We start from the raw sequence: 27,252 nt of genomic DNA on the forward strand, positions 1-27,252 counted from the left end.
ACCACTGAACCAACCCTAACCTCCCCTCCACCACTGAACCAACCCTAACCTCCCCTCCACTGAACCAACCCTAACCTCCCCTCCACCACTGAACCAACCCTAACCTCCCCTCCACTGAACCAACCCTAACCTCCCCTCCACTGAACCAACCCTAACCTCCCCTCCACCACTGAACCAACCCTAACCTCCCCTCCTCCACTGAACCAACCCTAACCTCCCCTCCACTGAACCAACCCTAACCTCCCCTCCACCACTGAACCAACCCTAACCTCCCCTCCACTGAAACAACCCTAACCTCTCCTCCACTGAACCAACCCTAACCTCCCCTACACCACTGAACCAACCCTAACCTCCCCTCCCCCACTGAACCAACCCTAACCTCCCCTCCCCCACTGAACCAACCCTAACCTCCCCTCCCCCACTGAACCACAAACTAGGTAGCCTTATTATAAACTTTCAAGTTTGAAAGACCCAAACTATATTTTTAAAGAAGTATTTCCAGGGATTATTTTTGACTACTTGCAAAAGACAATTATGACAGACGACAAACCCTGAAGTGGGGAAATAGATTCAAGTATAAATTGGAGAATTAAGTAGTGAAACACTTTTTAATGTAATTTATGTAGATCAGGATTCTCATATAGCAACGGGATTAAGAAAATAACATACAAATCGGTTGATGTAATAAAAATGTCCGAAATAAAATGTTATTAGCTAGCAATAAACATATCAATTGCTGGTGTTTAAGGCTGGAATTAAATCAAAAGTTTGACACATCCACTAATATTAAATTATAACCCAGATTTTGATGGAGGGGGCTTTTATGAGTAGAGCAAAGAAGCTTCTTTTAAAAAAAGAAAAAAAAGAAAAATCGCTATTAGGTACAGGTTTGTAATTTGTGATTAGCGGGTGGGTCAAAGTTTTGATTTTATCCCAGTCTAAGCGTGACAACAGCTACAGCAAAACAAAGAAACACTTCATTCTATTTTACATACATTCAAACACTCATGACGCACTTTAATAAAACAAATACTGTATGGATGTAAATAAATACAAATCTGTTATAATAAATTGCTTATTGATAAGCAGCAGTGTGGAGTAGTGGTTAGGGCACTGGACTCTTGACCGGAGGGTTGTGGGTTCAATCCCCAGTGGGGGACACTGCTGTTGTACCCTTGAGCAAGGTACTTTACCTAGATTGCTCCAGTAAAAACCCAACTGTATAAATGGGCAATTGTATGTAAAAATAATGTGATAACTGTATAATGTGAAATAATGTATAATGTGATATCTTGTAACAATTGTAAGTCGCCCTGGATAAGGGCGTCTGCTAAGAAATGAATAATAATAATAATAATAAACGTAGTCATAGTCAGCATTTAAACAGGATAATACTTGGAGAAAAATCTACATTTATGCAGCTTTTAAAACCAAATGTATCACTCAGATTCACTCTCAGACATCTTTAGTTACCTGTGGCTTAAAATTTTGGAAAAATGAGCTCACACACTGAAATAAAAGTATGCCCACCACATACCATGTGACAGCTTCAACTTCCACTATGAGACAGTGACTTGTGCTGTTATTTCTGAAATAAACTATATAAAAAATGTATAGTGTATTACATATAACGTTATTGTTTACAGATATTTGTTTATATAGTTCTTCTATATACAGAACACACACAAGAGTGGTATTGACAGCGAGAAACACAGGGGATACCAAATTATCTGTGAGAATAAGAGTACTCAGAATAAGTACCAGGGTTCTGTAAAGTATAGCGTTTAACAGAAAGCTGGTTTTGCGTGTTCTGGCATCTAGCTGATAGTGTCAGGATTATTACCCACATTACCAAACAAGTAACACGGCAGTAACGACCCGTGATGTCGTACGGAACACAAAAGCAAAAGCATTTTTTTCTGATCACGCTTTTGGCAGTGATCAGAGGAGACACACCCCCGATCTCAAACCCCACTTGTGCAGTGTAGCGGACATCCTGAGAAGTAACAGAATTGAAACTTTATAAAGTGTAGTAGATTGTCGGGATTGTCAGGAGTTAACAATGAAAATAAATGACACCGGTATTTAAACAGTTGTAGCAACATGTCAGGACATTTAACACTGTTAACCCTTGGAATCCTTTACTTCTAACAATTGCAGCAATTGTGTGAGACATTTATTTCTGGAACATCTAAGTAGCTTTAAGGATGTTGCACAATAAGGAATTACTTGCATCTGATAATGCAGTGTTTATGCCAAAAAAGAAACACTTCTACGAAGCTGAATAATTTGCTTAGCTTGAGAGGATAAGTACATCTGTCACATTTCTCAGTTGCACAATCTCATACTTGGATAGAGTTGAGGCCTGCTGATGTCACTCAGCTTTAAGTAGTCTTCAATAGATGTACTCAACTAAAACATAGACAGTTTTAATACATACAAGAGGTCCATGCTTTACAAAATACTAATGTATTTATATCCTAGTATAATAGTCACTTCAGTTAGTGCCCCAGTAGGCTGCATGAATGTAAAGGATCATTCAGGCTTCCTTGTGCGTTAGGCAATAAACAGATTATGTGACTGAAACAATACAAATTAAAAAAAGCCTATACTGACAAAATAAAATAAGTCAAAACATTTCAGTGAGAGTGCAATATTCACCAGTAGGAATTGGAGTCTGTACTCCATGCAGGAGAGTTTTAGCAAAGTTCTGTATCATGGATCGTTATTTCTGTATTACCTGTTTGACAATACGGGCAATAACCCTTACATGTTTTCAAAAGAGCTTTGAAACACACTTTTAAAGTTCCAAGTGTAAAACGTCAGGATGTTAACAATGAAAATAAAATTGACAGGTCTGTTATTTACACAGCATTCTGCATTTATATAGAATGTACAGACGTTTTTATAAGAAAAAAAAACCAACAAAAGATGCTTACATCTTGAACATATTTTGTATATAATAAACAAGAAAACATTACAGTGGCTTTCAAAAGTATTCACCCCCCTTGGACTTCTTCACATTTTATTGTGTTACAACATGGTTTTAGTTCCAGTAGTCGATCACTTTATTTAATGTTTTATAATTAAAAAAAGAAAACAGCAACAAAAGACTAGAACATAAATGAAGAACAAACATTTCAGCTAGACGGCCATCTTCAGCATGGTCCGATGATCGAATACCTGTCGCTGAACGTTGAAAATCTGGAGTCTGTGCACATGGTCATTTTAAACAAAGACCATTAACTTCAGCGTAATAGTATCTGTTGAATTTTAGCCAATCAGAGTGCTCGGGGTAGTGTATCAAAAGTCAAGGAAACAGATTTTTTAAATTGTTGGAACACACAACTGCAGTTTGTATCTTCCTTTTCGAATCCCACAATTTTAAAAGTGTCCTTTCAGCATCCATCTGTGTAAATACACAACAATACTTTTAAATCTTAGGAACATTTGTCATCTTATAACAGGAAACAAATGCACTGATATTATACAATTGTGTTTAACGCGTTCAAATCAATACTGTAGTATGTGTCAATTCATGCTTCTTCACATAAACATGTATTTATTAAAATGTGTAACTGATATCCGTAGGTAAACCGATATAAAGTGTTACACCAGAACACACTTTTCTCCTGATTTTCTGAAAGTAATTGTGAAAGTTTAAAGGTGCAAAGCAAGCAAGAGAGTGGACAAGAGCAATAAAATAAATATATTTTCACTTAAACATAGTTTTGTAATGTTAGCTAGACTTTATTAGGAGAGGGAGAATTTTTCACTGCAGAAAAATGCTCTGAAAAATCATCCTGTATGTTTACACAGTGTTAAATATCAATTTGGATATATTTCAAGCATGCTTCAATGAATTAAATATACATTTAAATGGTCATTTTAATTCACTTGGCTAAATAATTGATTCTTAATTATAAAATGAGGTTTAAATTGATAGAAAGAAATTAAAATGGTCATGTAATTTATCCTGCAACACAAGGCTTGCAGTGCGGCAAAATCAAAAGCAGTCTTTTCAAAAGTAGTTAAAATGTGTATTGCTCCTTTTGATTTACCATACAATACAATCCTATACAAATGTTATCGTGGCCAAGGAAAGTGTCAGTGTTACATTTAAAAGATGACGTAGGTTCATCCCATCCGTGCCACAGCTGCATAGGTCCAGAAGGAGCAGCGATTGAAAATATTTTTCCACTGCAAGTGGAAATGGGTCTATTCTTGCCTGCAGGGGGACCCAATAGCGTGTCTTAAAACAGCCAGCTTTTTTACAGATATTGTGGTTGGATAACACTCAGTACTGTATAGCCAAGTGTTGTGTGAATGTTGTTTGTATATATATATATAGTGGCTCTCAAAAGCATTCACTGGACTTTTCCACATTTTATTGTGTCACAACATGGAATCAAAATGGATTTAAGAGTTTTTGCCACTGATCAACACCAAAAAATGTCAACGTGAAAAATAAAAATCTACAAATTGTTCTAAATTAATTACAAATATAAAAAAGAAAATAATTGCTTGAATAAGTATTCACCCCCTTTGCTATGACACACCTAAATAAGCTCTGGTGCAACCAATTGTCTTTAGAAGTCACAAGGGAAATTGTCAGGGAGGCCACCAAGAGGTTCCACGGCTGAGCTGGGAGACACTGTGCATATGGCAACAATAGACCGGGTGCTTCACAAAACTGGCCTTTATGGGAGAGTGGCAAAAAGAAAGCCATTGTTGAAAAAAACTTGCATCAAATCTCAGCTAGAGTTTGCCAGAAGGCATGTGAGAGACTCTGAGACCAAGTGGAAGAAGATTCTATGGTCTGATGAGACCAAAATAGAGCTTTTTGGCCTCAACGCTAAGCGCTATGTTTGGCGCAAGCCTAACACCGCACATCATCCTGAGAACACCATCCCTACCGTGAAGCATGGTGGTGGCAGCATCATGCTATGGGGATGCTTCTCTGCGTCAGGGCCTGGAAAGCTTGTGAAGATAGAGGGCAAAATGGATGCAGCAAAGTACAGAGAAATCCTGGAGGAAAGCCTGTTGAAGTCTGCAAGAGACCTGGGACTTGGGAGAAGATTCATCTCCCAGCAGGACAATGACCCCAAACATACAGCCAAAGCCACACTGGAGTGGCTTAAAAACAAAAAGGTCAATGTCCTGGAGTGGCCAAGTCAAAGTCCGGACCTCAATCCAATTGAGAATATGTGGAAAGAGTTGAAAATTACTGTTTACCAAAGGTCCCTATCCAACTTGACAGAGCTTGAGCAATTTTGCAAAGAAGAATGGGCAAAGATTGCAGTGTCCAGATGTGCAAAGCTGGTAGAGACTTATCCAAATAGACTCATGGCTGTAATTGCTGCCAAAGGTGCCTCTACCAAATATTGACTCAAGGGGGTGAATACTTATGCAATTAATTATTTTCTGTTTTGTATTTGTAATTAATTTAGAACAATTTGTAGATTTTATTTTTCACTTTGACATTATGGACTTTTTTGTGTTGATCAGTGGCAAAAACTCCTAATTTAAATCCATTTTGATTCCATGTTGTAACACAATAAAATGTCCAAGGAGGGTGAATACTTTTGAGAGCCACTAATATATACATACAGTATTTATATAATTTTATTTTTTTACAAATATTCACCATTAAATATCACTGTAACGCATGTGATGTTGAACCATTAAGGAAGAACAAAACATAATTGGTTCAGTGTGTATTCAAGGGAATTCTACTATCAAGAGGTTCTGGGGACAGTGAGACACCTATTATTTTTTGTAATAGTCTTACGTTTCGTGGGAGAGTTTAGTTTATCGGTTGAGAGCAGACGGCAGAATGCTATCCCTGGAGCAGGAGATTCTGTGTAGTTTATGATCAGATTCTCTTGCTTTTAGACAAACTGCAGCTTTTTTTCACTAGTTGTGTTTTCCTTTGAGAGAGCCATGTCTTCATGTTGTTGTTCTACTCGAGTGGGGAGTCTGCTTTCGGGTCTGCTCGGCGGTTAGACTGAAAGCAGCTCCCGCTCTGCACGAGACACACTTTGAGCTTGTGCCAACGTGTTAGGGTCTCCTGATTTTCTTTGCATCGATGCAAAATATCTCTGAACATGATGTAACGTGTTTTTATTGTTATTTGATAAGTTTTTCATACAAAAATGTTTTAAATTCACACCTACAAAAGTGTGGACAATCAGTGTTGATAATGTGCCCCCAATAGCTGACAATGCCCCGAATATAAACCACACAACAACTTTTTTTTTTTTTTTATATAAACCAATGTGTTTTATTTAACACAAGTCTGTTGTGGGAACACATTTTGTATTGAAGGACACAACACAACAATTGTGTTACTTTTCAACACAATTTTTTTGACGTAACCCCGGAAGCAACTATAGGTCCAAACACATTTTGAAATCTTTGTAATGAGTTAATATAATGTCCAGCAGACCACCCAAGTGACCTGCATTTCACGGCTAGGACCCGCAACTTAATATTAAAACTCGCAGACACGCGACAGTCATTGTACAACCCCCCCAAATTAAAACTTGGGTTGAAGGTCAATCTTGTCTGGTTCCCAGCAAGATGAGAATCTTCCATGTCTGCGCAGTTATCGGCGACAAGACGCTCCTGAGCTGAGACTGCTCATTCATCGATGAGTTATTCATTCAAGTTGCAAATGATTCACAGGGCCAACTTAATGTGGATATTTTTGTGACTACACAGGCCTAGTTTAGTACACTGCAATTGGTTCTAAACTTGATCTCATTTAGATGCTCCCAATGATCTAATCAACTTCTGGTACGCTGTATTAGGATCATATATGGTACAAACATTAGTGGATCAGACTAAATTTGGTACCTTGCAATTGACTGACCAATCTTTATATAGCATTATTTGTAATCCGAATTATTTATGAATGAATAACAAATATTGCCCAGTTAAATGGTAAAGCATGGTAAATAACCAAGACAGAAAGCAAATGTGCATAAAAGGATATATGACTGGTAAGATTAATAGTATGTTAGTTGGTATTATATATATTCCTTTAACAGAAGACTCTCCTGCTGTGTTCTTTCACTCAGAGATCTGCATGCATAGAAATAAAGAAAAGTAAGACTATCTTTACTAAGCTGATCTGATCCATTGAGAAGATCCACACTGAGGTTATTGAGCTGATTGGAGCTAACGAGAAGGCTGCAGTGAATCAGGCTGAAGGACGCATGAAGAAACTGGAGCAGGAGATTGCTGAGCTAAGGAGGAGAAACGCTGAACTGAAACAGCTTTCAGAGACAGAGGATCACATCCATTTTCTACAGGTAACATCACTGCTTGTTAGAAAATCTCAAGTCCATAAATGGGACGGTTTCAGACAGACCTCTCCAATTGAATGAATCCTTGCTTTTCCCCAGGAATGTTTTGGACTCCATTCTGTTTCACTGAAAACCCATTTTCTCCACTTTCCTGTTGTAGAATTTCCAGTCTCTCTGTGCCCCTCCTGAAGCTGGAGACTTACCCAGCGTTACTGTCAATACAGACATCTCTTTTGTGGCTGTGAGGAAAGCTGTATCTAAACTTAAAGACTTGAGGACTTCTGCAAGGGGGAATTAGTCAAAATAACCACAACAGGTTGGTGTGAAATAGATTCCTTTGGTAGAGAGTTCTCAAATAGGCCATGGCTTGAGGAGGGACAGGACTTGCAAGACAATAATAAAGACCTCTTGCAGATTGTTGGCTATATGAATATTGCAGATGTTTTATTTCAAATGATTCCCCAGGTTGAAACGCCCCACCTAATTTACAGTGACATCCCAAGTGATGAGCAGAAAGGAAGAGAGTTTCTAAAGACATTACATAAGAAAACACCACAATAGCATTCAAACAGAAACAGATTGATTCTAACATTAAGTCTTGCATATTCTTATCTTATAGGAATTGTAGGTCATTGTTTCTATTCCAAATCCTACAGTAAAGTTTTTGCTTAAAACAGTTTTCTGTATTTTATTTAATGAATGAAATGGCAGTTTATACCATGGGGTCTAGGAGCAGTGACAGACGTTTTAAAAGTATGGCTTTTCAGCCAGTAAAGCATTTTACCTTCAGAGATATTCTCCCTTTTTGGAAGGACCTAACACCTCAGTAAAAGAGTGGCTGGAGATGTATTAGATTAGTTCTTGTGTGAAAGATTCCTGATGAGGGTGGAGTTAGCTGGGTCCTTTGCTACACTGATAAACTGAACAGATGCACTTTGTCTTTAAAAATTAAGAGCATGGCAGATTGCTGTTTGGAGTCTGTGTGTTGTGTGTTAATCCACATTTTGCAATTCTCTTTTTTTCTGCCCAGTGAATGAAGTTGCAGTTTACAGTCTGTGGGCTCCAGAGACAAGGAACAGAGCTGAGGTTTTAAAATGTAAGCCTGTTTTCACTGAAAGATGTTGCTGATAGCTTACAAATACATGTATAAAGTTTTTTTTTAAAGATGTTTTCTTCAAATGTATTTCATACATTTTACATGCTTGCTAAATTTTACAAATAGTTAACTTCTTGCCTTTTTAATATTTTATGTGCATTTTTGTGTAATTATATATTGATGTTTCTGCTTGGATGGTTATTTATATATTCATATAAAATTGAAATTATATTATCGGATTGGTGTTTCTGTGATGTAGTTTTCAGAAATAACCACAAAGTGTGCAAGTTTTCATTTCTACCCATCTGAAACTGATAAATAATAAATGGAAAATCTCAACACAAATGTGTCTCCAGACAGAAATGACAGCTGCATGCCCCTAGTGGTCATATTTCAAATCCCATCACTTCAATTTTTAGAATTTGACCCAGTTGCTGACAAAAATATATTTTTATATTTAGGAAGCAAATAATGATCCAAGCACAACAGCAACAAAGAATGATGGAGATCGCGTTTTTGTGCTATTCAAACCTAGTGGACATTTTCTCAGTGATTTTTGACTCTCCTCTGTCTTCTCTTTAAATTAGATTCCTGTCAGCTCACACTGAATCCCAACACAGCATATAGAAACCTCTGTTTGTCTGAAGGGAACAGAAAGGTGACTGTGGTGGAATTTTCTGCATACAACCGAGCAGGCACCGGTCCCGTACCGAGAGAACGATTGAGACAGAGACAAGTCGGAGCAACTCACATTTTATTAGTCTGCAGACTGGAGCATTCAACAAAGTAACACAGACTCTGCAAGCAACCGCAAAGAAAGCTCAAAAAACACTAAGTCAAACAGTTCCTTATATAATCAGTTTTTGCACAGAGTTCATGACTTGTGGTAATTCCTATCCTCCTTAGTCAGCTCAAACCAACCTTGTGGTATTCTTGATACTGTTGCCTACCGACTTTTCTGATTGGCTGATTTTTCTAGTTGCTAGGGAGAGAGTGTCTGTCAGGTCCCACAAAGTTGATTCCCCCAATACAAGAATATTAGCTAAGTGACTGGGGAGAAAAGAGGAATTATCGCTGTCTCAAAATATTATCATTTGAAACAGTGTCCTATTCTCATGTCACTGACTCATGCACTTCTCTGAAAACAAGGCTGCTGACCCTTGGCCACATTCCAGTGTGTTAGTTCAACATTGTAAATCTAATACTATGTTAACATCAAACTTCATATAATATCATTATTCAGGTTATACAAATCACAGAGATCACCCAAACATATTAGATTAGAACTCTTTGTGCGATTATTCTATCATTCTTCTATCACATGACGTGTAAAAGGGAGACCCAGCCATATCCTGATCACCCAGAGAGATTTGACAACTGGTCCCATGTGCTTTGCAGAGAGGATTTGTCTGGGACTCCATGTTACTGGGAGATTGAGTGGAGTGGGACTGGGGTTTATATAGGAGTCACATGTAAAGGAATCAGCAGGAAAGGATTGAGTGATTCCTGTGCCCTTGGATACAATGACAAGTTGTGGAGATTGTTCTGCTCTGATTCCAGTTATACTGCCCGGCACAATAACAACCAATCTGCAATAACTGCCCCCCACTCCCCCAGAATAGGAGTGTATCAGGACTTTAATGCTAGCACACTGTCATTTTATAGAGTCTCTAACACAATGACCCTCCTGCACAGAATCCAAACCGTATTCACTGAGCCAGTCTATCCTGGGTTTGGGATTCATTTTGATTCCACTGTGACAATCTGCCAGCTGAACTAGACTAGATTATTATTATGGTTCATGTAATAATTTTTTTTTTATGACTAAAATATTGTCTTAAGCTGCTCTGAAAATGAGTTCAGGTGCTGCTCTTTTGTGTTTAGTTGCCTGTCATAGAAATCTACTGCCCAGCCAATCTCCCCGATTTGGGTTTGGCATCGTCCTGGTGTGGGGCATGTTCTCCTGGTATAGCCTGGATCCCTCTGTTATTCTGCAAGGCAAACAGTTAGCTTAAGCATTAAGTCAGAAATGCTGAACCCTGATGGCTTAACCCTTTGCAGTCCATTTATTAAGTGCGTGTCAGGTGCGTCAGGTCCAATTTATTTTCACACACGCAGTTAATTTTAGACGTGCTGTTTCCATAGTCAAACGGGTTTAAAAGGCCCTGCATATCAACAAAGCACTCACTAGGCATCTCCAGCCCCGCCCACCCTTTCGTTCGCTATAGCTTTCACATAGGCTAAGAAATTAATAATGATAATAATAGTCGTACATACCGATCGATCATCTCCTGATCACTCGTTTTATCACCAAACTCCTCAATAATGCGATCCAAGTCATTATTTTATTACTATAACATCTCAAAAAAGCTCTGCAAATGTCTGTGTTATTCTCTGTGCCCTGATTCAGTAACAGGCAGCTTGTTTCCTTATGGCCGCCCCTATCTGATGCCAGGGGCAAGTATGACTATTCATGAGATACGCCCTTTTTTATTTTTTTTTTTGGCTTGTCTCCTGTCGCTCCCACTCGGCCATTGAATGGTTTTCTCGGCTTTTTCCAACGAAGAAACGACTAGAAATGCATTTTTTGCGTTTTTTTGATGATGTCGGACAGGGTCTGACATTGGACCGGATAGGAATAATTGCAATGTCGGACCAGGTCCGACACAGGCCCGCCAATGGTTAATAATGCACCCCATCCACCGTGCCAGAACTAGAGAGAATTCTTCCATGGCCACTGCAGTGATCTCAATCCCACTGTGTGAATGATTCGTCATCACGATCCTCTGCCTGCCTCTCTGCGCTGAATATTAATGAGTGAATGATCGACAGACACCTTCCAGCACCTTGTGGAGTCAAGGCTGTGATCAGAGCAAATGGTGACCCCCATATCAGGGCCAGGTCCTTTTATATAGTGGCCAGGCGTGTGTATGTAATATACTTTTAGTCTAGCTACATCTCTGCAAAGCCCTATTCAAGAAGTGGTATATAGACCTGCAGCAGAATCATTTCAATGTTAGAAGTGCATGGACATGGGAGATATCACCATGTTCATTTTAAACAAATACAGCTTATGCAACCCCACACAGAAGATACCAAATGAAAATATTGGGAGACCCCCTCTGTCATGGGTGTACACAGGGTGCAGTTGGCACTTATCTTCATATGTTCTCGGAGTGCCCCAAGGTCCAGCCCCTCTGGAAATCTGTAGTGTTAGTACTGTCTTGTCTGATTGATGTTCAGGTGCCGCTGTGCCCAGGAGTACTCCTTCTGGGTGATGATTCGCAACTTGAAATTCACAGAATGTCAAAACGCTTGTTTCTTGCTGGATTGACTGCAGCCATGAAGGTGATCCTGAGGGCATGGGTAGAGCCTGATATTTTGTTTGGTTATATTTTTTCCATGAGATTATTTTATTAGAAAGATCCACGGCAAGGATACATTTAGCCAGTTCGGCTACTCTAAATTCATGGTCGACGGCAGCTGATGTCATAGCTGAGCACATTCTCACCAGGGTTTCTCATTAGGCAAATTGCTCTACACACTGCTGTATGATATATTGTATTAATTTATTTATGTCTGTATGCAATTGTATATTTATTTTTGTTGTCATTTATTTTATTCTATTTTTTCGTTTCTTACTGTGTGGTTTTTTTTGTTTTTTCTTTTTTATCTTTTACAATTGTGTCTGTTCTTTGTTGTTATGCTAATGTTAAAACAATAAAAAATTGTTCACAAAAAAATGAAAAAAGTTTTAAAATGGGCAGAAATGTGAAGCGTTGACAAAATACAAAACAGTTGAATTTACAGAGCTATATTACCCAATACAGAAGAGAGCTACACAGGATGACTTTAACCAGAGATGTGTGTGTGTGTGTGTGTGTGTGTGTGTGTGTGCAGTAAAAAGACTAACGTGTGTGTAAAAAATGACATAGTTCATAAAGAACTGTAAGTACTTCTTAATGATAAACCCACCAAAAAATAATAACGGGAGACCATTTATACATTAAGTGAATATTTAAAACCATTATTTCTTATTTATTTTACACAGCTGGAGTTACTGGGTTAAAGATGACCTTGTGGTTTTGGTCTGTCTTGGCAATGCTGGAGGGTTTAAGCTTCTGCTGAAGGAAAGGAACACAAAGTTTTCTTAAGTACAGGCTGAAGGATTATCAACTGAACAAAACACATGTATTTACAAATGTATTTTTATCGCTAACACTTTCAGATCATGTGTTTATGCTGAAATGCACAGTATCATAAATGTCCATGCAAAGCTTATTTAGTTTAAAGCCTTAAAAGGGCAACAATAAATAAAAGAAGTCCTGACTATTGGTAGTCATATTTTAGACAATGTCCAACTTTGTCACAGTGTATTTATTAAAATGAAAAACAGTTTTAAAATAAAATGCTACAAACCTTGGCTGTGCATATTTTTGTGTGAACCTGGCAACTGAGGCAATTGCTGCAAAGTCATTTAGCTGCTGGGTCCTCCCAGGGGTTGAAGGGAGTGTGTTAAGAACAGAAGAACGTTTACAAATGAGAGGAGGCCCCATTCAGCCCATCTTGCTCGTTTGGTTGTTAGTAGCTTATGATCCCAGAATCCCATCAAGCAGATTCTTGAAGGATCCCAGGGTGTCAGCTTCAACAACATTACTGGGGAGTTGGTTCCAGACCCTCACAATTCTCTGTGTAAAAAAGTGCCTCTTATTTTCTGTTCTGAATGCCCCTTTATCTAATCTCCATTTGTGACCCCTGGTCCTTGTTTCCTTTTTTTTTAATAACTCTAGCCTCCACGCTCCGTATTAGGGAAGGTGTATTGTGTGTTTGTGCTTTTGTCTATCTTTTAACTATTGTTATGGTTGTTGCAACCGCAGTGATGTGTGTGTTTAAACTAGTAATTTGAAAGTGATTGTCGTTTGATTGTGCATTTAACAGACCACGGGCAGTCGTGATAGTCTATAGTTTAAAGTACCAGAGCTTGATAGCAGTTAATTACTTTACTAGAAGTGCACTTTATGTATTTTGCTTTGTGTTATTTCCCTGTTGGGACAAGTTGTATTTGAGACTTGTTTTGTTGTTTCTTTATTTTATTTTCACTTGCACGTTTGGATTGTGTTAAGCACCTCTTTTGATATTGATTTTTGTTTTGCCGTGTTATCACACTGCTACTAAGGGCTGGGCCTTTTAATTGTAATTTGACTATTGTTGCTGTATGTAGCTATTGCTGTGACATTGTGATTACTGCTATTTGAAACCATTTTTATACATTAATATCATTGCTGCTATATTAAAACCATATTCTACATTGCATTTATTGCTGCTAACTCTAGACAATTGCTGCTACATTTTTAATAGTTTTTAACTGGAATTGCCTTTGTGTTAATAAACTTTGTATACATTTACTTGGCTTCTGGGTTCTGTGTTTGGGAAGTGATGCTACTATTAAACTAAGTCCTTGCCCAATAGAAAAGAACCTTAATTAAGATTTTCCTTTTCTCCCTATTAAGATTGGGGAGTGGCGTAGCGGCTACAATTTAAATGTATTCCTTTAGTGACAGATGTTAATATCGGTACCACTTGTGTGTATTAGACTACTATCTTTGGCTGTGTTTTCCTTTTCTCTCACTATTTTAAATGGGTTGCATGTTTGACCTGTTAAAGTCATCAATTACTAATATGGCTATTCTGATCATTTTCAAGATTTTCAGTTCCAGTGGTTTGATTTCATACAAATCAAAACTACAGAAGCAATGGGGGTGTTTAATAGTAATCTCCTCATGCCTGTGTAGTTGTACTGTATAGTTACGCTGCTTATACAGAAAGCAATCACGAGTAAAGTAAGCAGTTTCAAAATGTTTACTGTCGACAGCAAAACGGTGCACATTTATAATAGATCTTACAAGTATGTATATATTATATCTTAATCCTAAAACTCTAGGTGATGGAACAATTTCAGGGTGTGTTAGACAATGACCCTCAAGGATAAACCAAGGCTGGGAAGCGAGTTTTGGAACAAGAAGCTGTTTAGCCTATCAAGGCTCGTCCCTTCTTAGCACACCATTTGTATGGGTGAAAAAACTGACAGAAGTGTTACTGCCGAAACTTAACAAACACTCAGTAACTCAGGTTTTTAATATGGAACCTCAAAACCATTAAACGGTTGCTTTCCTTTAAAATCTTTGATAAGCCTTGTGAGTGTGTGTGATCCTGTGTGGGGAGGGGGTTGGTGGGGGTTGGTCAGATTTTATACTCATGCCTTTGATGTTTGTGAGTTTAACCATTTAATGTGAAAGGTCAAGGCTGCTCAATACATTTGCATCTACTTTTAATTTACTAGTGACTTCAGGGTATGGTTTAAAACGTGAAAGAAAGAAAGAAAGAAAGAAAGAAAGAAAGAAAGAAAGAAAGAAAGATGCCATTAAACCGGGTGTTGCATTGTTTTTAGTGTGTCTGAATATTTCAGTCACTGATGACTCGTTGTACAGCTTGACAATATACAGCGGTGTGCAAATGTATTAGAACAGCTCAAGATTCATGATTTATATCCTTTATACAGCAGATCACGTGATCCAAGCACAGGTTTTAACTGGAGAAGCCAAGAGAGTTTTTTTTTTTTTTTTTAATCAAAGGAGTTAAGCATCCATTGCAAACTCCTATCTGCTACAGCCTCAAACCTGTCCTGGACTGGAGGGGGCACCCTTTCTCTTTGGGAGGTGAGGGGGGAAAATCATTTTCTCCCGAGTAAACAATTTGTATTTAAACAGACCTCTGTAGGACTGGAGCATTTACATTAATCCTCTAGCGCCAAGCAAACCTATTACAGACAGGTTACACATATTAGTTTTTATTGCTTTATTTCTATAAGATGGCATTTGTTAAACAGGAAGAAACTTAAAAGAAACTCAAAAGGCTGCTATTCCATAGAGAGAACAGTACAGTCCATTCCATGCATAAAAAACACAAGTCTGTGAAACAAAATAGTCATAAGCAAAGCAATAAAAGATTTGTGAAAATGTAGTGTTTTATTTATTTATTTGGCAGACGCCTTTATCCAAGGTAACTTACAGGGGTTACAGGATAGTACAGGGGTTACAATGCATGCTTAATATATAACGCAGTACAGTGTACAGCAAGTGCAAATACTTACTCTAAACTATACAGTAAGTAGGTATATTTGAGTTCCGGTAGGACGGTTTCTTTTTGGCTATCGAGGAGTTTTAGCGGCAGGCTAGGATATTGTCTTCTTTGCTGATCACCCAGAGCACACCCAGGTCATATGACACATGCTTGCTGTTAACGCACATGGTCAGATCGATCCAGTCAGTGCCGGCAGGATTATCAACGCTGACCCCGTCCCTGAAAAAAATTAATACATTATAATAATCTCACAATCGTGTTTGCTTCTTGTTAAAATGTCATTCCTGTGTGGTGCTCTTTTAAAAATGTCTGCTCTGGTGCACTGGGGTTTGAGATCTGTCCTCTAAATCACTGTAGGAAAAGCGAATAAAAAAATACATAACACATGCTCTGGCTTTTCTGTACCGTACCACATCATTAATCGTTCATGCTGTGTTACCTGTTTGACAATGTGGGCAATAATCCTTACACTATCAGTGCACTAGAGCGGACATTTTGAAAAGAGCTTTGAAACAGACTGTGACAGTTATAGGTGTAAAAATTTGTCAGGATGTTAACAATGAAAAGAAAAATGACAGATACATGATGTAAACAGTTGTAGGAGCACGTGGGGACATGTAACCCCACTACTTACTCTTTAAACAAAGAATGTTTTTAACAGCAAATTACATGCAAAAAGCTGGAAGACAGACACTGTGGCATGTCACTAAGCCCGAATGCATAATGCTGGTTTTATTTAAGGAGCCGGCGTGCTCACCTGCGGTACACGTTCCCGGCAGAGTTGACCCCATACACCCTGCCGTCGGTGGACACCTCGATCATGGACAGCGCTCCGGGGATGTGCTGCCACTCCTTGCTGCCCATGCAGGCCTCCGGGGTCACCCCCTTCATCACGTAGATCTGGTCAGCGGCGTTCACCCCCCAGCAGCTGTAAGGGCCACATGAGTAGTACTTGAGGGCCCCGGGAAGCAAGTTCCAAGGAACGGAGGCCTCGCCACCTAACGTGGTCACCGTGGCATCGCGATTCAGGCAGTAGATGTTGTCCTCCATGTTGACTCCGGCAATAAATTGGTTTCCTCCCGCATCAATCTGCTTCAGTTGACCTACGAGGAATGTACCAGAGTGAGAATGGCTGGGAGGGGAGGGGAGAGAAGGAGCCAGACTGTTATAGAAGACTGAGGAGAAGTACTGTATGGCTGCTGGCAGAAGCTGTATAAAACAAAAATGACCAAACTTGTGGAGCAGATGTAAGCAGTTTGGTTAGAAACTTTGTGGATAATACTAGACTCGCCCTTCCTAACAAGGACCTAGTGCCTACAGCTATGGCAAAACGTTTTACATCACCACCATATAAAATTAAGTAATATTTATTCATGAAGTCAAAAGAAACCTGCAGGAATAATGTTACGTTAACATATTGAATTAAATACTAACACTTTGTAGACTTCTTTTCCATATACAGTCCTTAATGAAAACAGTGGCAAATTGAAGAAAAATGTGATATTTTGAAATACTACTGTACTACTATTATGGCATCTGGTAGACTATTTGCAATGTCATTCTGTAGTTTCTTTGATTGCATGATGTTAAATAAAAGATAAAAAAAAAATACGTTTAAAAAGTCTTTTTTTTTTTTTTTTAAATCATGTCTCAATCCTAAAATTTTGCTGATGGTAAACTTTTTGCCATAGCTGCAAAATTCAAATTCTTAATACACTTCTTAGGAAACAATAAATGTATTTTTTTATTGGTACTGGTTTGCGGTCAGTTCATAGTCTTCTGGGTGGATAGACTCCGTACCTTGAACTTGTTTCCAGCCTCCCCCAACCAATTTGTAGATGAGATTGTTCTTGTTGACGCCCCAGACTCCAGCGGGCCCCACGGTCACGTGTTTGAGGGCCCCTGGGAGCTGCACCCAGTTGTTTCCGTAACGAGTGAAGATCGAGTCTTCGCTGTTGACGCCGAACACCTGCCCGTTGCTGACGTCGATCTGCTTGAGGCGCCCGTCAATCACTTGGCAGTCCAGCGCTGGAAAGCACAATGCTGCGTAAAACACCAGACGCACAGCAAGTGTAAGCGTGATGCACCACACGCACACAGAGGTAAAACAAACACAAAAACAACAGACAGAAACACACACGGAAAGAAAATGAACACAAAAACAAACAGACAGACACACACAGGCACATACACACCTAGAGAAACACAAGACATGCATCACAGCTTCCTCCACATTCCAGTCCCTCTTCAATGGCGACAATATTTTTTTTTTGGTTAACAGGTCAAATGTATAGTAGTTGCTAGAATCTGCAATTTTTACATTTTTATTTCTCGGCATTTACAAGGTTTAAAAAATTGAAGCCGAAGTTCATTGACTTTGTTTTGAAGTCAGTTGAAGCCAGTAACAGTAATGGTGTGGAAATTCGCTCTGCAGCATCCTATTACATTTAAATAAAATACTACCACAGTACTTGAGGAGGCCAACAGTAAGTCATGTGCCATGAAGGCATGTAAACGCTTCCCAAGATAATACACTGCATCTAATTAAACACAGTGATTGATACAACATATCAATTAGTTTTCTCTACCTGTAACTAAGCTAGAATTGGGCTTAAAGAGGTCTAACTATGGCTATCCTCTATGGACAACTGTTTGCATGAAAGAAAGAAAGGGTTTCAACATTTACCATTAGATTTCAAAACCTACCTCCTCCCCCCTCCCCCAGTCCCTCTCACTTACCCAGGTTGGAGCCCACAAACAGTGGCAGGAAGAGTAGAGAAGCTCTCATGATTGCAGTCAGTCAAATCTCAGCAAGAGAGACTTGGTGTATTCCAATAAACCCAGTAGCAGCGTTTATATACCCAAACAACCTGGGGTGGGAAGACTCTAGAGAAACAGGACAACCCTACAATTATTTCCATGTTAACCCTACATTATCATATTGAATTACATACCGCTTTGTAGTTTTCCATATAAATGAAAAATTGACAAATTTTAAAAATGTGATATTTCGAAATCTGAACATGATATTCTACTGTACTACTATTAGGGCTTTCGGTATACTTTTTTTTAGCGATATTATTTAGTAGTTTCTTTGATTAAACTAAGTTAAATAAAAGATCAAAATTATGTTATATATATATATATAGACATAATTACATATACATAATTATGTCTCAATCCTAAAATTCTAGGTTAAGCAAAACTTTCAGGGCGTGGACCCTCAAGGCTAAACCATGGCTGGGAAGCAGTTTTGGAAAAAGAAGAAGCTGTTTAGGATTTCAAGGCTCATCCCTTCTTCGCACACCATTTGTATGGGCCAAAACACTGACAGAAATTGTTACTGCCTAACCTTAACAAACTCTCAGAACAGGGGTTACAATGCAAGCTTAATATATAATGCAATATAGTTTACAGCAAGTGCAAATACTTACTCTAAACTATACAGTAACTGGGTGTATTAGAGTTCCGGAAGGACGGTTTCTGTTTGACTATAGAGGAGTTTTAGCGGCAGGCTAGGATATTGTCTTCTTTGCTGATCACCCAGAGCACACCCAGGTCATATGACACATGCTTGCTTTTAACGCACATGGCCAGATAGGTCCAGTCAGTGCCGGCAGGATTATCAATGCTGACCCCGTCCCTGAAAAAAATTAATACATTATAATAATCTCACGATCATGTTCGCTTCTTGTTAAAATGTCATTCCTGTACAGTGCTCTTTTCAAAATGTCTGCTCTGGTGCACTGGGGTTTGAGATCTGTCCTCTAAATCACTGTAGGAAAAGCGAATAAAAAATACATAACACATGCTCTGGCTTTTCTGTTCCGTACCACATCATTAATCGTTCATGCTGTGTTACCTGTTTGACAATGTGGGCAATAATCCTTACACTATCAGTGCACTAGAGCGGACATTTTGAAAAGAGCTTTGAAACAGACTGTGACAGTTATAGGTGTAAAAATTTGTCAGGATGTTAACAATGAAAAGAAAAATGACAGATACGTGATGTAAACAGTTGTAGGAGCACGTGGGGACATGTAACCCCACTACTTACTCTTTAAACAAAGAATGTTTTTAACAGCAAATTACATGCAAAAAGCTGGAAGACAGACACTGTGGCATGTCACTAAGCCCAAATGCATAATGCTGGTTTTATTTAATGAGCCGGCGTGCTCACCTGCGGTACACGTTCCCGGCAGAGTTGACCCCATACACCCTGCCGTCGGTGGACACCTCGATCATGGACAGCGCTCCGGGGATGTGCTGCCACTCCTTGCTGCCCATGCAGGCCTCCGGGGTCACCCCCTTCATCACGTAGATCTGGTCAGCGGCGTTCACCCCCCAGCAGCTGTAAGGGCCACATGAGTAGTACTTGAGGGCCCCGGGAAGCAAGTTCCAGGGAACGGGGGCCTCGCCACCTAACGTGGTCACCGTGGCATCGCGATTCAGGCAGTAGATGTTGTCCTGCATGTTGACTCCAGCAATAAATTGATTTCATCCCGCATCAGTCTGCTGCAGTTGACCTGCGAGGAATGTACCAGAGTGAGGATGGCGTTGAGGGGAGGGGAGAGAAGGATCCAGGCTGTTATAGAAGACTGAGGCAGCTTGAACCAATCTACTCAGACAAAGGATCCATGAGGAGATCCAGGAGCATTTAATCTAGAAAGGAAGGGGGGAGAAAACAAAAAAAACAGAAGGGAGACCACATCAAAACAAAGGCAACAACTCAGCTAAGACAGCCATTAAATTTATTTATCTTAATGCTAGAAGTCTCAGAAACAAAATATTAAAACTTGAATCTACTACACTAACAAGTAACTACGATGTGATAGGTGTTACAGAAACGTGGTTGTCTGAGAGTGATGGAGATGAATACAAAATTAGTGAGTACACACTGTATAGGAAAGACAGGCAGGACAGAAGAGGTGGAGGGGTATCACTATACATAAGACATAGTCTTGAAGCCCAGGTATTAAATCTGGATGAAGAAAACAACACTGAATCAATATGGGTCAGAATAATGGACAAAAATTCAAAAGGCATAATAAAAGGAGCATGCTATAGACCACCAAATTCAGACACCGAGCTAAATAATCTGTTATACAATGACAGTAGAAATGCGTGTAGCAAAGGAGAAGCCATACTAATGGAGGATTTCAACTTCCCTCATATAAAATGGGAAAACCCGGTGGGGAGCACGACGGACGGAATTCAAATGGTGGAAATGACAAATGACTGCTTCCTAATGCAATTTGTCAAGACACCGACTAGAGGGGAGGCATGCCTTGATTTAGTCTTTTCAAATAACGAAGACAGAACAACTAAAACAGAGGTCAGAGAGCCATTGGCAAACTCAGACCACAACATGGTCTAATTCGAAGTGATTTTTAAAGCCCCAAAAGTAATGACTAAAGCTAAGGTTTACAATTTTAGAAAAGCAAACTATGAAGGTATAAATCAGAGACTAAAAGAAGTAGATTGGAGTAAAATAGAGAAAACATCCACAGAAAAGGGATGGCTGTTTTTCAAAAATGTAGTACTAGAGGCGCAAAGCAATTACATCCCAAAAGTAGACAAATCTAAATCTAAAACAAAATGGCCAAAATCGTTTAATAGATCAATTAAAAAAAAAAATTCAGCAAAAAAAGGCACTTTACAAAGCGTTTAAAAAGGACCAAAAACAAAGTACACAGAAAGAGTACTGAGAACTGCAAACACAAGTCAAAAAGGAAGTTAGAAAGGCCAAGAGAGAGATAGAAATCAATACTGCTAAGGGGGCTTGTGGCAGAGCAGGGCTCTGCCCTTGGAAATACTGGCAGGGATGGAGTTAAATTCTCCTCCCTGCCCAGGTCGATTGCATCAGGTGGGAGCAATCAATTAATTAATTATTCAATGATCACCCAGCCACCTGGCATAAAAGGAGGCCTCAGCCTCCCAGTAGGAGGAGATTTTCAGAAAGAGGAGAGTAGCTGAGGAAGTAAGAGTGGTTTTCTGTGTGTGCTGTTTTTTTTGTTCATGTTTTGAGATCCAGTGAAGGCAACGCCCAGCCTTGAAGCCTTATTTCGTTTTGTTTTTATTGTCTGTATTTTGAAATCTTTTGTTTGGCCCTCGTGCCGGTTTATTTTGTATTTTTAGTTTTAATTTTGTATTTTTAGTTTATTTTGTATTTTTAGTATTAAAAGCTTTATTTTTGAACTTTTCACACTGTCTCTGAGTCTCAACCTCTGTCATCCTGTCACAGGGCTAAAACCAATTCCAAAATATTTTTCCAATATTATAACAGCAAGAGAACATTCAAAGAGGAGGTTAAATGTCTAAGAGAAACAAATGGCAAAATCATAGACGAAGAAAAAAACATAGCAAATATATTAAATGATTAATTTTCACAGGTTTTTACAAAGGAGGACATGGACAACATGCCCCACATGTCGACCTGTTCCTATCCACTTTTAAATAACTTTAGCATAACAGAGGCAGAAGTGTTAAAGGGACTAGGAGCTCTTAAAGTAAACAAATCCCCTGGGCCGGATGAGATTCTCCAAATAGTTCTCCTAACCGCTAACCAAGATCATAGGCTGTGTGGTCCAGTGGTTAAAGGAAAGGGTTTGTAACCAAGAGGTCTCCGGTTCAAATCCCACCTCAGCCACTGACTCATTGTGTGACCCTGAGCAAGTCACTTAACCTCCTTGTGCTCCGTCTATCAGGTGAGACGTCGTTGTAAGTGACTCTGCAGCTGATGCATAGTTCACAAACCCTAGTCTCTGTAACTCGCCTTGGATAAAGGTGTCGGCTAAATAAACAAATAATAATAATAATAATGCAACAGCCTCTTGACACAGGGGTTGTACCTACAGATTGGAAAGTTGCAAACGTAATACCGATCCACAAAAAGGGAGACAAAACCGAACCAGGTAACTACAGACCAATAAGCCTGACTTCTATTATATGTAAACTTCTGGAAACTATAATAAGATCCAAAATGGAAAATCCCCTATATGGGAACAATATCCTGGGAGACAGTCAGCATGGTTTTAGGAAAGGGAGATCATGTCTAACTAACCTGCTTGATTTTTTTGACGATGCAACATCGACAATGGATAATTGCAAAGCATACGACATGGTTTATTTTGATTTCCAGAAAGCTTCTGACAAAGCCCCGTGTAACAGGGGGAGACCTGTGCTGACTCTGCTGACGTGTTCACAGTGCTGCAGGAAGAGGGCAGCAGTCGTCCAACAACCGCCTGTCAGTCATGGCCGTGACACGGGGAGGTGGGAGAGGGGGTGTGTGGACTTTCCCTCTCTCTGAATGGCTGGGAGGCGGGTCTTGGGGTGATTGTTGGCCCTATAAGATAATGCTCTACTGTTTCCTCAGCTCTGCCAGATTTTAATGAATGGGCCAGCAGAGACCCTACGGACGGACAGAGCGGGGCTGGAAGAGAGCCGCGAGCGACTTGAAAAGAAAAAAAGACAACACCAAAAGAAAGAATAAGTGTAGCGGGGAAAATAAATGGGCAGAACCCCGAATTGTATAGAGTAGTGAGGGAACAGGGTGAGTGTAGGACGGAGTCCCGGGCCGTGCGGCTAGCGACGGTTGGTGTTTGTTTTGGCTGCTGAGTGCAGTACTTTATTTTGTAGATTTTGTGTATTTGTTTTTGTTTTCTTTTTGCCTTCTGTTTTCTTATGATTTATTGCAATGGCGTGTGCGCTATAGGTGAGCACTTAGACACCTTTACCATCGTTGGTAACAACGGTGTCTCAGTGCCACCTTGTGGCGAGAAATAAATAGTGCACCCAAGGGGTGTATAGAAACCCAGCTTTCTGTCTCCGGTGTCAGTGATTTCCCCCACCCTTCCACACCCCGCATAAAAGATTAATTCTCAAACTGAACTCAGTAGGGATTCAAGGAAATGCATGCACATGGATTAGGGTGTGGTTATCATGTAGAAAACAGAAAGTACTGATTAGAGGAGAAACCTCAAAATGCAGCGAGGTAACCAGTGGTGTACCACAGGTCTCAGTATTAGGTCCTCTGCTATTCCTAATCTACATTAATGATTTAGATTCTGGTATAGTAAGCAAACTTGTTAAATTTGTAGACGACACAAAAATAGGAGGAGTGTCAATCACTGTTGCAGCAGCAAACGTCATTCAAAATCATCTAGACAGCATTCAAAACTGGGCAGACACATGGCAAATGAAATTTAATAGAGAAAAGTGTAAAGTACTGCACGCAGGCAATAAAAATGTGCATTATAAATATCGTATGGGAGATACTGAAATTGAAGAAGGAATCTATGAAAAAGACGTAGGAGTTTATTTTGACTCAGAAATGTCTTCATCTACCCAATGTGGGGAAGCTATAAAAAAGGCCAACAAGATGCTCGGATATATTGTGAGAAGTGTTGAATTTAAATCAAGGGAAGTAATGTTAAAACTTTACAATGCATTAGTAAGACCTCACTTAAAATATTGTGTTCAGTTCTGGTCACCTCGTTACAAAAAGGATATTGCTGCTATAGAAAGAGTGCAAAGAAGAGCAACCAGAATTATCCCAGGTTTAAAAGGCATGTCGTATGCAGACAGGCTAAAAGAATTGAATCTATTCAGTCTTGAACAAAGAAGACTACGCGGCGATCTGATTCAAACATTCAAAATCCTAAAAGGTATAGACAATGTCGACCCAGGGGACTTTTTTGACCTGAAAAAAGAAACAAGGACCAGGGGTCACAAATGGAGATTAGATAAAGGGGCATTCAGAACAGAAAATAGGAGGCACTTTTTTACACAGAGAATTGTGAGGGTCTGGAACCAACTCCCCAGTAATGTTGTTGAAGCTGACACCCTGGGATCCTTCAAGAAGCTGCTTGATGAGATTCTGGGATCAATAATCTACTAACAACCAAACAAGCAAGATGGGTTGAATGGCCTCTTCTAGTTTGTAAACTTTGTTATGTTCTTAAAAAGCATTTGAGTGTTACCATTACAGTACTTTATAATAACTAGGGTGAATGGAAGTATTTAGCACAGGTCCACATGCTCATTCGAAATTGTGTTTGTGCTCCTACATAACAACCTCTATTTGTGGGTGATGTAAGGATACACACAAAGTGATTTGCGGGGGTAAAACCTGCATAATGCTGCCGTAAATCACGTTTAGCAGCCATCAAATCTGATTTTACTAGTCGCTAAAAATGTGGTGTATGTAAAGAATGATGTTCACCTGGCGTTCTGCACCTGCTATCAGATTTGCACTTTGCCATCACTAATCCATAAAAATTATATTAAAATGCATTCAAATGAAGAAAAGAGCATGGAACTAGGTGGGATCTGGATACTAAGCGGGCGCAACATTATAATGTGATGTAAGGATTTTGCCTTGCACTTAGGCAGTTGCTGACCCTCCAAAAACTTTACACCTCTTCTTACAAGGTGCAAAGCATTGTAGAAGCGAGTAACTAAGAGCTGTTTAAAAGCACACACCTGTAGAGACTTGTCATTGGCTTCAGGATGGCTGCTATGGTACACCTCCTGATGCTGCGGCACTTGGCTCTTGTTGAGAAGAGGCAGGAACACATTCTGAGGACACGGGCAAGACGAAGAAGACCCTGCATATTCAATCCCAGCGACATTTTGTTTGGGATGACGGAGGATGTGGTGCTAAAGCATTATCGTCTCACTCCACTGGTCATCCTAGACCTAATAGCTGAATTGAGAGATGAGCTAGACCCCAGTGTCAATCCAGGGACCGCTATCCCTGCACATGTGAAAGTGCTGTGTTCTCTGCACTGCTTAGCCTCTGGTTCCTTTCAGACAGTTGGAATATCTGGAGGGATAGCCCAATCCACATTACGCACATTTCTGGATGTCATGCTGAAAAGGACAGGCCAATACATATACTTTCCTAAGGATACATGCATAACTGATGTTGGCTGAGACTTTTCCAAACAACTCTGTTTCATGCTGAGTGACCTCAGCCGTAAGGACTCTCAGCTCCTTCTCAGAAAACTTTTCTTTTGCTCTCATTGAGACCCTCATTATCATAATTACGGATCATTATTTGTGCGTGTTGTGTAATTTGCATTGCTCTTATGCCGCAATGCAATAAAAAATTTGCATCTGCAATTATTTGCACTGCGCATATACTTACATCACACCCCCTTATGTGACTATAAAATTAGGATCATGTTGATGAATTCTAACAATGTGGGACTCGTGTGTCCTATAGAAATTGGTAACAAAATAGCACAGGCTACACCGAAACATGCTTAGAGTGTAGATCAGGGCTACTCAACCCTGGTCCTGGAGGGCCGCTGTTCCTCCTGGGGTTTGTTCTAACTGTACACTAAATTGATTAATTTGAGCAATTAATCTCCTAATAAACACTTAATTGGTCCAATTAAGTAATTTAGGGTACAGTTGGAACAAAAACCAGGAGGGACAGCGGCCCTCTAGGACCAGGGCTGGCTACCCCTGGTGTAGATGTGATAAGGGAAGCACAGCTACTGACACTGTTTAGTTTTAGTATTGAGTATACAGAATTGATGAGACTGCTCAGTTTTGGTTAAACAAAGATCATTCTTATTTTGTGCTAGATGGAGGAATAATCAGGCCTGAACAATATATATATATACAATTATGAACTATAATAATTGAGTAGCTCACAAATTATAAACAGTAATGGTGTTCTTGGAATTTGAGATCAATTTAAATGGGGTTTGAAATACCTTTTGTATGTTTGATTTTAAAATCTTTTCCTTCATTGGAATTCTGAAGAAATAGAAAACAGGAGAACAGATTAAAACATGTTTGTAAGGTTTTGTGTTTATTTTTTGTTTTTGTACACAGCAACCCAGTAAAATCCCTAAAAGTGCACTTAATAAAATGAATCATGCAGTCAATAATTAAAGTTAGTTCCACAATGAAACTTTAAGCTGTTTTAGTTTTGACAGCTTGGACCCCACCCCTGCCTGGCAACCGCGGAGACTGCAGCATTCTGACAAGCAACAGGCCACACCCACAAGCCATGGTTGAACATGACGCTGAAGGCACACAAGACTTGAACAAGTGAAGCAAAGGGAAACCACACAGATTTTGCTTCATTCGCCTTGCTTGTGGTTTTATTATAATTGCTTCAGCTGTGTAGAAGGAAATACCGCCTTTCAAACCGATATATATATAATGTATGTGTGAAGGGAAAGTATGTTTGGAAACAAACAGTAGAGGTGTAGGCTTTTGATACCATGGTAAAAAAAAACAATGCAAAATCAATATGGGTCAGAATAATTCAAATGGCATAATAATAGGGGCATGCTATAGACTGCCAAATTCAGATACCGAGCAGAATAATCTGTTATACAATGACATTAGAAATGCGTGTAGCAAAGTAGAAGCCATACTAATGGGGGATTTCAACTTCCCCCATATAAAATGGGAAAACCCGGTGGGGAGCACGACAACCGAAATTGAAATGGTAGAAATGACAAATGACTGCTTCCTACGCAATTTGACAAGGGGGGCCATGGCTTGAATAGAGAGAAACAAAGTTACACAGAAACTACACAGATTTTGCTTTATTCGCCTCGCTTGCGGTTTTATTATAATTTCTTCAGCTGTGTAGGAAAAGTTATACCACCTTTCAAACCACTCTATATATACCGTGTGTGTATATATACAGACGTGCTCAAATTTGTTGGTACCCCTCCA

At 39.4% G+C, this 27,252-nt stretch overlaps 1 protein-coding gene and 1 pseudogene across 2 annotated transcripts; both read right to left on the minus strand.

Annotated features, from left to right (window-relative positions):
- Positions 1-15,424: 15,424 nt before the first annotated feature.
- LOC131723220 (fish-egg lectin-like) lies at positions 15,425-18,398 on the minus strand. Of its 2 annotated transcripts, none has more exons than XM_059016775.1 (4): positions 18,286-18,398; positions 17,347-17,574; positions 16,304-16,649; positions 15,425-15,765 (listed from the first exon to the last, which is right to left on the minus strand). In XM_059016775.1, exons 1-4 carry the CDS (start codon positions 18,332-18,334, stop codon positions 15,627-15,629), a joined length of 762 nt encoding a protein of 253 aa, XP_058872758.1. In that variant the 5' UTR covers positions 18,335-18,398; the 3' UTR covers positions 15,425-15,626. The 2 variants fall into 2 exon arrangements, with proteins under 2 accessions (XP_058872758.1, XP_058872757.1); XM_059016774.1 differs by having other exon boundaries at positions 17,347-17,589; positions 18,286-18,383.
- Positions 18,399-19,027: 629 nt separating this feature from the next.
- On the minus strand, positions 19,028-25,238 carry LOC117965691 (fish-egg lectin-like; annotated as a pseudogene).
- Between the last annotated feature and the right edge of the window lie 2,014 nt (positions 25,239-27,252).

Source organism: Acipenser ruthenus, chromosome 53 (assembly GCF_902713425.1).
Source record: "Acipenser ruthenus chromosome 53, fAciRut3.2 maternal haplotype, whole genome shotgun sequence".
Taxonomy (NCBI): Eukaryota; Metazoa; Chordata; class Actinopteri; order Acipenseriformes; family Acipenseridae; genus Acipenser; species Acipenser ruthenus.